The 12021-nt window shown below is 36.5% G+C and overlaps 1 protein-coding gene across 5 annotated transcripts in view; it reads left to right on the top strand.

Moving 5' to 3' along the window:
* The window catches only part of RBBP6 (RB binding protein 6, ubiquitin ligase), a 32226-nt gene extending 21451 nt beyond the window's left edge, over positions 1-10775 (top strand). For 3 of the 5 annotated variants that reach the window (XM_087417145.1, XM_087417142.1, XM_087417143.1), the window contains 8 exons: positions 899-995; positions 1119-1197; positions 1308-1362; positions 3143-3211; positions 4919-5281; positions 5571-5672; positions 6523-8280; positions 8782-10775. In XM_087417145.1, the coding sequence (XP_087273271.1) occupies positions 899-995; positions 1119-1197; positions 1308-1362; positions 3143-3211; positions 4919-5281; positions 5571-5672; positions 6523-8280; positions 8782-10357 (4099 nt within the window). In that variant the 3' untranslated portion in view covers positions 10358-10775. The remainder of the gene's footprint in view (positions 1-898; positions 996-1118; positions 1198-1307; positions 1363-3142; positions 3212-4918; positions 5282-5570; positions 5673-6522; positions 8281-8781) is intronic. The other 2 variants (XM_087417144.1, XM_004442688.3) reach the window with 1 other exon arrangement.
* The last annotated feature ends 1246 nt before the right edge of the window (positions 10776-12021 follow it).

Here is a 12021-nt window from a genome sequence, read left to right on the forward strand (position 1 = left end):
AGGAGATTCATTTGGCAAATGGTTAAGCATCCCAAGGTCAGAAACTATACAAGTTGCCAACAACCCCTGTTAAACGTTGAATCATATACTATAACAGCTCTGCAGTTCAGAGGGAGAATTTGCTTGTGATCATAATGATGATATTGGAAAAGAGTAGATTGAACCAGAACTAAGAACAATTGGGATAGGTGGAAAAGAGGGGATAAAACATAGGTAGAGGTAGAGAGGTCAGGAATAATAATTGTTTTGGAGCATAATTACATAGGAGAGTAGTGAAAACTAACTCATCTTACCACTTCAGAGGTGAAAGGGAGCTTTGACTATGTAGTCCAGTGGCTCATAAATTCTTAAAAAAATCAGCCAGCTTTTAGAAGATAGATGCCAGGGGTCTATTCCAAATGTACTGAAGCAAAATCTTTAGGAGTGGGACCTTCACATGTCTATTTAAGAAATCTCACTGATCTAGTTTAGCCTTTTGTTTGGTTAATAGTGGGAATAAGGCCAGAGAGTTCATTAGCTTATCCAAGATTACCCCTTTGACTTAGTGGTAGAGTTGGAAGTAGAATTTACTCTTAATCCTGTAGTTTTTTTGTCCCACACTGTGATTTTCTTCTTTTTTTAAACATTAGTATTCTTACAACTTAACCGATTTCTATTATATCTGTCATAGATAGTACTTCTTAAAGAGGTTTCTTCTTTTTACTTTTCACTTAAATATGAAGAATTCTCCAGAAGTCCAATCCTTTCTCACTTTCCTTGAAAGTTTTCATCATCTTTGATTTAACTCTTCTTAATGCAGGTGATGGATAAACAGAGTTAGTAACAAGATGTAATTTTTACTCTTGATCCTCCATTTCTGATGACTTTTTAATGTATTATAAATTACATTGTTTTCTAGGGATTCTGATAATAAATTATTGCCAGCTGCAGCCCTTGCATCAGATCATTCAAAGGGAACCTCTTCAATTGCAATTACTGCTCTTATGGAAGAGAAAGTAAGTTTTACTGGCTTTTAAATTTGGAGATCTTTTTTATAGTAGAGTTTTTTGGGGTTTTGTTTTCAATTTTTTTTTTACTTTTTTTTCACTATTCTTTTTGTCTGTGGTTTTTTCCTAAAGGGTTACCAGGTGCCTGTACTTGGAACCCCCTCTTTGCTCGGACAGTCATTATTGCATGGACAGTTGATCCCCACAACTGGTGAGTAAAATCATTTTGGTTTGCACTTTTTTTCCTTTAGAAGATAATTTTAACTTTATTTAACATGGAATTTTATACTTACTGTTTTTGTGTGTTTTTTTGTTTCCAAGGTCCAGTAAGAATAAATACTGCTCGTCCAGGTGGTGGTCGACCAGGTTGGGAACAGTAAGTATATGTTCAAAATAATCTTCAGATGATTGCTTTCGAACTAGATAATGGAAATTACAAACTAGGCAATGTGTTGAATCTTTTTTATTGTAAACCCCTCTTATATGCCATGTTAACATAATTTTTATGTAAAATGTCACCAATTCAAGATTATATGAAGAATTATTTTCTAAAAGAATGAGTGATTCTTTTCTAAAATAGTAAAATATAAAATTTTATAAATTTTTTACTTTTACATCTTAACAAATGGTGATCTTGACAGGATCTCAGTTAATGAATGGATAAGAATTACTTGAAAGTTTATTTTAAATACTGAATCACTTATCGTAATAGATTAAAGTTTTTCCTATCCTTAATTTGGATGTTCAAAATTTGATTTGAGCAAATAAACACATATTAAGATTAAAGTCTGGGCCGGCTCCGTGGCTTAGCGGTTAAGTGCGTGCGCTCTGATGCTGGCGGCCCGGGTTCGGATCCCGGGCACGCCCCAAGGCACCACTTCTCCCTCCAGCGTGAGGCCGAGTCCCATGTACAGCAACTAGAAGGGTGTGAACCTATGACATACAACTATCTGCTGGGGCTTTGGGGGGAAAAAAATGAATAAACAAAATCTTTAAAAAAAAAAAAAAAAAAAAAAAAAAAAAAGATTAAAGTCTGCCAAACACAAAATTTCTCATTTTGAAGAGTCTGTATTAATGAAATTTTATTGCATATTAAAATCTATAGGATATGATTTTCTGCCCTGAAATACAAAGAACTTTGATCTTCTCTATAGGATGTTTGATGGCATTAAAAATTGGTAGATTGATTTATTTATTATCTTTCTATTTATACAATCATTACTATTTATATAATACATATAAACGGGCTTATGTTTTTGTATAAACTGGCTTCTTTTCTAAAACTTTGATCTTTTTGTTTAAAAGATAAATCAAATTTCTTATAGAAAAAGTATGTTAAATGAGAGACTAGCAAAATATATCAGTAGAAAGAACACAGGATTTGGAAACAGGTAGAGCTGGGTTTGAATCCCAGTTCCTCTGTTTGCTAGCTGCCTGACAGTGGGCATGTGGTTTTACTTCTCAGCCTCTCCATTTCCTCATCTGTCAGATTGGAATGGTGCTACTTACCTCACATGTAAAATGCCTTCATAGTGCCCAGCAGATGAAAGCTCTTTTCCTTTTCTATAACAGTAAATTCACAGAGTAACTTATAGAAAGCTAATTCAAACATATTATTACATAAAATAATTTATATTGAGGTTTAATTATTGTTACAATACAGTTAATCAGAAAAAATAATTCCTTTCAAGTAAATGTAATGCTTGCTCATATCTCCTTTACCTGGAACAGGTGTAAGAATCAGGATCAGGGAGTAGGAAAAGGTTTTCAGAACAGTTAAAATAGGTGGCTTGGGGCCGGCCCCGTGGCTTAGCGGTTAAGTGCGCACGCTCCGCTACTGGCGTCCTGGGTTCGGATCCCAGGTGCGCACCGACACACCACTTCTCCAGCCATGCTGAGGCCGAGTCCCACATACAGCAACTAGAAGGATGTGCAGCTATCTACTGGGGCTTTGGGGGAAAAAAAGGAGGAGGATTGGCAATAGATGTTAGCTCAGAGCCGGTCTTCCTCAGCAAAAAGAGGAGGATTAGCATGGATGTTAGCTCAGGGCTGATCTTCCTCACAAAAAAAAATAAATAAAATAGGTGGCTTAAAGTCTGCACATTAAAAGGTCATGTATTATACTCAAACTATATTTTATCTTTCTTTCCACACAGTTCTAACAAGCTTGGATATCTGGTTTCTCCACCACAGCAAATTAGAAGAGGGGAGAGGAGCTGCTACAGGTAGGCTTGCTAAAAATTTGGAAAAACTGCTGACGCCCTGAAAAATATAACGCAAAGGAATTAAAACACAGCAGTGGTGGTAGGGGGTGGGGGGAGGTCATTTGGTTTATGCTTATCTCATTTAAGTCCTCAGTAGTTGCCCTTAAGAGGCCTAGAAAAGAATAGATAACATTTAGTATTTTAAATAATGGTTTTTAAGGCTACATCTTTAATATTCCTTCCCAATGACTACCTTCTCCCTGTCAGCACACAGCAGAATAACTTGGCTTATATTTACTCTTTTGAGGGTAGAAGGAAGTCATTAAGGCCCAGACAATATTTAAGGTGTCAGTTTAAGATGAAAGTTAACCAGTTCAGCTCCCGAGTGGGAAGAATTGCATGTATTTCTCTTGTAGACTCAATTGTCCCGCTTTTCTCCCACCTTCTTTTTTTCCAAAAGAAGAGATGAGGAGATTATTAGTGGCTCTTGCCCTAGAAGAGCAACAAGATTAACAAGCCACGTTAATCTAAGAAGTAAGCTATAGGTCTTGCTATTTAGGTTATACTTGCCATCAGAGTAGTAAAAGGGCCTCCAAATTAACTTTTTTTGTGTGTGTGTGAGGAAGATCAGCCCTGAGCTAACATTCATGCTAATCCTCCTCTTTTTGCTGAGGAAGACCAGCTCTGAGCTAACATCTATTGCCAGTCCTCCTCCTTTTTTTTCCCCCAAAGCCCCAGTAGATAGTTGTGAGTCATAGTTGCACATCCTTCTAGTTGCTGTATGTGGGACGCAGCCTCAGCATGGCCGGAGAGGCGGTGGGTTGGTGCGCGCCGGGTATCCGAACCCCGGCCGCCAGTAGCGGAGTGCACGCACTTAACTGCTAAGCCACGGGGCCGGCCCCAAATTAACTTTTGTTATAACAAGAATATTAAGGGTATCTTCTGGTGTTCCACTGAGAATTGCTAAGCTTATGAAAGTTAGCTACTACTTTGTTACTAGATCATGTGTTAATAGAAGATAGTACTTACTAATTCAGGCTCTCTGAAAAGAAGCTTAAATCTAAACCCCTTCTACTGCTGTTGTGTGCCAGTTGCCTATAATTTAAAGAACCTTGAGCTTAACAGAAATAAACCTACTCTTTCAAATAAGCCACTCTTTCTTTGATGAGGCCCAACAGAAACTTGGCCAACCTTGTTGATTTTATGTAACCCTTTGAGAGAAAACATCGAGATTTTCTATTGTTAATTACAAATGTTAAAACTAGTATTTATTCTACTTTGAATGGTCTTTACTGACTTTCTCCCTCAAAAAGGAGATTACAGGAAGTAGTTTTTCTTCATGTAAACTTTTGGTCTTGGAACACATTTTGGGAAGAACTAGATCACAGAGGCATTAACCTGTCAGTTCCTTTAAACAACAGATTAGGAAGTAATGAGATAACTGTGGAGTGATACTCAATCTGAACTTCACAAAAGAAAACTTTAAAATATAGCATCTCCATATAGAGAAGGCCCTATAAACTTACATCATCTCAGTCCCTAACAGGCCTTAAAAATTAGTTTTGTTTTGGAGTTACTTTTACACATAAATTTTGTGTTCTTATTTGAATAGTTGATTCTATTCCACTGTTTCTAAGCTTGAAAATAATTATGGTTAGAAAAGACAAGCTTACTTGTCTCAGATGATTTTAGTTTGAAGGAATAATATCTTGGAATTTATTTCTCCAGAAGTATAAACCGTGGACGGCATCACAGCGAAAGATCACAGAGAACTCAAGGCCCGTCACTACCAGCAACTCCAGTTTTTGTACCTGTCCCACCCCCTCCTTTGTATCCACCTCCTCCCCATACACTTCCTCTCCCTCCAGGTGTTCCTCCACCACAGTTTTCTCCTCAGTTTCCTCCTGGCCAGCCACCACCTGCTGGGTATAGTGTCCCTCCTCCAGGGTTTCCTCCAGCTCCGGCCAATTTGTCAACACCTTGGGTATCATCAGGAGTGCAGACAGCTCATTCAAATACCATCCCAACAACACAAGCACCACCTTTGTCCAGGGAAGAATTCTATAGAGAGCAACGACGACTAAAAGAAGAGTAAGTGTTTTAATTTGAAATTATCATACACTTTCATTTTCCGGTGTAACATTAAATAGGTATCTTTGGAAATGTTTTCCAGTGTTTCCAGTTAGTACAAGAAAAATCACCTAAAAATTAAACCAAAGCCATACAAGCAACTTCCTGAGGGATACCTAGTTATTTATAGTTTTAAAGTGGAAAACTAATGGCAATTTCATTCATTTCATTCATGATCTAATTACATTTGTCTTGTTAGTCTTCTTAAATGGTTTTTGTTAACTTTCACTCTTTAACTTTATTTTACTAGGGAAAAGAAAAAGTCCAAGCTAGATGAGTTTACAAATGATTTTGCTAAGGAATTGATGGAATACAAAAAGATTCAAAAGGAGCGTAGGCGCTCATTTTCCAGGTTAGTGTTTTGCAAGCCTTCACAACAGAATTACAAATGGGACTTTGAATATCCAGGGATTAGCTATGGATATAAATAACACTGCACTTATGGAATTTTCTGATTCGGTCTAGGTTTATAGAAATGGAGATCTAGCTTATTTCCCAATATCTGTTTATTGAAATAATGTCTCAATGTAAATTCTATTGTGTAGAATTAGCAGTTATGGGGATTAAATTGCCCTTGTCCCTCGAAGTTATTTATAATGTGAAATAATTGGGAAATGTTTGTGGCAGGAAAGAAATAGGGAAATAGCCAAAGAACATTTCTGAGGACCCTTTTACCCAAGGCTACAGCTTCTTGCTGGAACATTAACCTGTGTAATTATAAAGTAGTGGTAGAATACAAATTGCTTTATTGATAGAAAAACTGAATTATAAAAATTCCCTGGAAGTTTGTTTAAAAGACTTTTAAGCTTACACTTGAAATGTGCTTCCTTTTAAAGCTAGACTATTGGCCAATATAGGACAAAAAAAAATTACTCCTACTTAATCAGATAGGAAGTAAAATTTAAATTTAATTGGAATTTCGTTTAATGTTAAGTTAATTAGCTCATACAACTCACGGTACGTTAACGCACTTCACTCTAATTGTTGAGATTCTACTTTTGTTTTGTAAGAAGTGATTGCTCTGATCTTTGTGTACTTTATTCCATCCCAATAGAGGTTACTGTGCCTCTTTAATCATCTCAGATGAAACTTGATATAAAGAAAGAAGTAACCGTGAGGAGAGCAAGATAAAATCTGAGAGTCTGTATTTTATTTTGTATATATTTCTCAACTATCAACTATTGTTTTGTTTTTGTTTTTAGGTCTAAATCTCCCTATAGTGGTTCATCATATTCAAGAAGTTCATATACTTATTCTAAATCAAGATCTGGTTCAACACGTTCACGTTCTTATTCTCGATCATTTAGCCGCTCACACTCTCGTTCCTATTCACGATCACCTCCGTATCCCAGAAGAGGCAGAGGCAAGAGTCGAAATTACCGTTCACGGTCTAGATCTCATGGATATCATCGATCTAGGTCAAGGTCACCCCCATATAGACGATACCATTCACGATCAAGATCTCCTCAAGCATTTAGGGGACAATCTCCCAATAAACGTAATGTACCTCAAGGGGAAACAGAACGTGAATATTTTAATAGATACAGAGAAGTTCCACCGCCTTATGACATGAAAGCTTATTATGGGAGAAGTGTTGACTTTAGAGACCCATTTGAAAAAGAGCGTTATCGAGAATGGGAGAGAAAATACAGAGAGTGGTATGAAAAATATTATAAAGGTTTTGCTACTGGAGCACAGCCTAGACCATCAGCAAATAGAGAGAACTTTTCTCCAGAGAGATTTTTACCGCTTAATATCAGGAATTCTCCCTTCACAAGAGGCCGCAGAGAAGATTATTCTGGTGGACAAAGTCATAGAAGTCGAAACATAGGTGGTAACTATCCAGAAAAGCTTTCAACAAGAGACAGTCACAATCAGAAGGATAATACAAAGTCAAAAGAGAAGGAGAGTGAAAATGCTCCAGGAGATGGTAAAGGAAATAAACATAAGAAACATAGAAAAAGAAGAAAGGGGGAAGAAAGTGAAGGCTTTCTGAACCCAGAGTTATTAGAAACTTCTAGGAAATCAAGAGAACCTACAAGCGGTGAAGAAAGTAAAACAGACTCATTGTTTGTTCTCCCAAGTAGAGATGATGCTACACCTGTTAGAGATGAACCAATGGATGCAGAATCCATCACTTTTAAGTCAGTGTCTGAAAAAGACAAGAGAGAAAAAGATAAACCAAAAGCAAAAGGTGACAAGACCAAACGGAAAAATGATGGATCTGCTGTGTCCAAAAAAGAAAATGTCGTAAAACCTACTAAAGGACCCCCAGAAAAACTAGATGGAGAGCGTGAAAAATCTCCTCGATCTGAACCTCCGCTTAAAAAAGCCAAAGAGGAGACTCCAAAGACTGACAGTGGTAAATCATCATCTTCCTCTCAAAAAGATGAAAAGGTCATTGGTACCCCCAGAAAAGCTCACTCGAAGTCAGCAAAAGAACACCAAGAGACAAAACCAGTCAAAGAGGAAAAAGTGAAGAAGGACTATTCCAAAGACGTCAAATCAGAAAAGCTAACTAGTAAGGAAGAAAAGGCCAAGAAGCCTAATGAGAAAAGTAAGCCACTTGATAGCAAGGGAGAAAAAAGAAAACGAAAAACTGAAGAAAAAGGTGTAGATAAAGATTTTGAATCATCTTCAATGAAAATCTCTAAAGTAGAAGTAAGTGAAGTGGTGAAACCATCACCAAAGCGCAAAATGGAACCTGATATTGAAAAGATGGATAGGACCCCTGAAAAAGACAAGATTTCATCATCAGCTGCCCCAGCCAAAAAAATCAAGCTCAACAGAGAAACTGGTAAAAAACTTGGAAGTACAGAAAATATATCTAACACAAAAGAACCCTCTGAAAAATTGGAGTCAACATCTAGCAAAGTGAAGCAAGAAAAAGTCAAAGGAAAGGTCAGACGAAAAGTAACTGGAACTGAAGGATCCAGCTCCACTCTTGTGGATTATACCAGGTATCTGATCATGGGTGGGGTGGGTGTGGATGTTTGCTTTGGGAAAGAATTTCCTTTAATTTTATCCATGTTTGTACTTTTTATTAAAGTGGAATATGTAACTAAGAATGTACTGATGTTGGGAGTTAGGCTGATTTACTCTTATCTTTAAAGAAAGGAATCGTTAGATATCAGGTTAAAAGTAGATTTTGAGGGTGAACCACATTTGTTTTTATACAATCCTATACTTAAATCATTTATATCTCTATTAAGCAGAATAATTGGCTTTTGAAAGTTAGGACATTTATCATGTTTAAGGTAGCCTTTTTATATTTATCAATATTTAATATTTAATATTAGTAATTACTAATTACTAATATTTAATATTTAATATTAGTAATTACTAATTACTAATATTTAATAAAATATTTTTATTTACTAATTTATTTTATTTACTAATGTTTACTAATATTTAATATTAGTAAATTTTTCATTAATTAAAAATATTTTTATTCTTTTTAGTACAAGCTCAACAGGAGGCAGTCCTGTGCGGAAATCTGAAGAAAAAACAGATACAAAGCGAACTGTCGTTAAAACTATGGAAGAATATAATAATGACAATACAGCTCCTGCTGAAGATGTTATTATTATGATTCAGGTTCCTCAATCCAAATGGGATAAAGATGACTTTGAATCTGAAGAAGAAGATGTTAAATCCACGCAGCCTATATCAAGTGTAGGAAAACCTACCAGTGTTATAAAAAATGTCAGCACTAAACCATCAAATACGGTCAAGTATACTGAAAAAGAAAGTGAGCCATCAGAGAAAATTCAGAAACTCACCAAGGAAGTGAGCCATGAAATTATACAGCATGAGGTCAAAAGTTCAAAAAACTCTGCATCTAGTGAAAAAGGGAAAACCAAAGATAGAGATCATTCACTGTTGGAAAAGGAAAACCCTGAAAAGAGGAAGAACAGCACTCAGCCAGAGAAAGATAGTAATTTGGACCGTTTGAATGAACAAGGAAATTTTAAAAGTCTGTCTCAGTCTTCCAAAGAGACCAGAACTTCAGATAAGCATGATTCCACTCGAGGTTCCTCAAATAAAGACTTCACTCCCAATAGAGACAAAAAAAATGACTATGACAACAGAGAGTATTCAAGTTCCAAACGTAGAGATGAAAGAAATGAATTAATAAGAAGAAAAGACTCTCCTTCTGGGAGTAAAGATTCTGCACTAGGACAGAAAACTAAGCCAAGGGAGGAGAGAGATTTGCCTAAAAAAGGAACGGGAGATTCCAAAAAAAGTAGTTCTAGTCCCCCAAGAGACAAAAAACCACCTCAAGATCACAAAGCCGTTTATGATACTAAACGCTCAAGTGAAGAGACAAAATCTGTGGATAAAAATCCTTGTAAGGATCGTGAGAAACATATATTAGAAACAAGGAACAATAAAGAGTCAAATGGCAGTAAATTACTTTATATACTTAACCCACCAGACCCACAGATTGAAAAAGAGCAAGTTGCTGGGCAGATTGACAAGAATACTATCAAGCCTAAACCCCAGTTAAGTCACTCCTCTCGACTTTCTTCTGATTTGACTAGAGAAACGGATGAAGCTGCTTTTGAACCAGACTATAATGAAAGTGACAGTGAAAGCAATGTATCTGTAAAAGAGGAGGACACTTCAGGAAAAATTTCTAAGGAACTGAAAGATAAAGTAATGGAGAAAACAAAAGAGAGCGTGGACACTGCCGCAGCAGTCAGCCAAGTAGGCATAAACAGGAGCCAGAGTCAAAGTAGTCCCAGTGTTAGCCCAAGTAGAAGTCATAGCCCTTCTGGAAGCCAAACTCGAAGCCACAGTAGCAGTGCCAGCTCTGCAGAAAGTCAGGACAGCAAGAAGAAGAAGAAGAAGAAGGAAAAGAAAAAACACAAGAAACATAAAAAACATAAGAAGCATAAGAAGCATGCAGGCACTGAAGCAGAATTGGAAAAAAGCCAAAAACACAAACACAAGAAAAAGAAGTCAAAGAAGAACAAAGATAAAGAAAAAGAGAAGGAGAAAGATGACCAAAAAGTGAAATCTGTCCCTGTGTAAAAGGACAGATTTTAAAAATTGACTTAATTACTAAGTCATCTGTATTAAATTTTGTTATAATGTAAAGAGATTCAAGCCTTGTAAATAATGATATGGAAGACCCGTGCTGCACTTAAAATATTGCTGCTTGATTATTTGATTTTTACATCAGAGCTTTATAACACGAACTTTTGTACAGAATTGTGAGTTGTGACCATGTAACATGAGAGGTTTTGCTAGGGCCTATTATTTTTAACCACCATGAATTAGTTGGGGTGGAGTTTACTGTACTGTGAAATTTTCACATTTGAATTTTTTTAATTGCCTGGCAAAAGCTGGTATCAGTTCTAAAATATCAGCAGAATGATTTGCTGAATTCATTACAACCCCGTTATGTCACTTTTTGATTACAATAAAAGTTTTCAGTAAACTTTTCAAATGTTGAATATTCGCGTTATTTGAAGAAAGTAGTGTCATGTTTCTTCCCCTTTCCCTTTCCCTATTTAAAATATCTATTGAGCTTTTAATATAAGCTGAACTGAATATAAAAATTCTAAAGTAAACATACAAGATACACTTAATCGGTGGGCTAGTAGTAGGTAGCCAGAAATAAGAAATCAGGATTAATTGGAGATCTGGTTGAATAAATTGAGAAGGGTCTTGAATATAATAATTAGAAGTTTGGACTTGAATTTCATAGATGAGGAATTATGATTTGTTTATGGCCATGTATTTTTCTTGAAACCCTGATAAATGAGTATTAAATTCCTTGATAAAGTATCAGCTAAAGAACACACACCAGTGAGCATCTGTGGCCTACCCAATCTATACCCAGTTGACAAAAGCAAGCAGTAATAGGTTCAGGAGCACTAGGTAAGAAGACTGATGGATTTCCTTAATGACTGGTTCAAGAAGTGTAGTGTAGGCAATGAAATCTGTTGAAAGGATTTGGGGAATTAGGGTAAGAATAGTATTTTAGAAACATGGCAGTGTAAATAGGGATTAAGAAAACAATGGCTAGAAGGAGGGAAAGAGACCATTCTAGTCTGAGGTGATGTTCCTAGATTATTTTGGCAGGGGGCATTGGACTGTGGTGGAAAAAGAGGAAAGGATTTATATTAGCGGCAACTTGCTTCTGTTAACTCTCCTTGCCTTGATTCAGTATTTCTAGAGTATGCCATGTTTATAGTACTGTATACCATTGTTGGTACTCAATTTTAGGGGGTACACGAACATAGTTTCTTTTTTTTTTTTTAATTTTATTTAGTTATCTTTCCCCCAAAGCCCCAGTAGATAGTTGTATGTCATAGCTGCACATCCTTCTAGTTGCTGTATGTGGGACACGGCCTCAGCATGGCCGGAGAAGCGGTGCGTCGGTGTACGCCCGGGATCCGAACCTGGGCCGCCAGTAGCAGAGCGCGCACACTTAACCGCTAAGCCACGGGGCCGGCCCCAAACGTACTTTCTTGAATGTGTGTTTTTAATGCAACATTTAATATTTAAAGAAAAATTATATAAGTGACAAGAATACTATTAACATCTTGAAAGCCATTCAGGACTGAGTTAAGTTTGGGAAATGCTGCCTTGAAATGAAACCACCTTTCCTTTGAAGGGTTCTGCTTTTGTTGTGATTTTTAAATGACATTTGTTTATTCCCAGACATCTCTGTCTCTAGGGATGGAATG

The sequence above is a fragment of the Ceratotherium simum genome, chromosome 26, assembly GCF_057802395.1.
Source record: "Ceratotherium simum simum isolate JZ-2026a chromosome 26, ASM5780239v1, whole genome shotgun sequence".
Taxonomy (NCBI): Eukaryota; Metazoa; Chordata; class Mammalia; order Perissodactyla; family Rhinocerotidae; genus Ceratotherium; species Ceratotherium simum.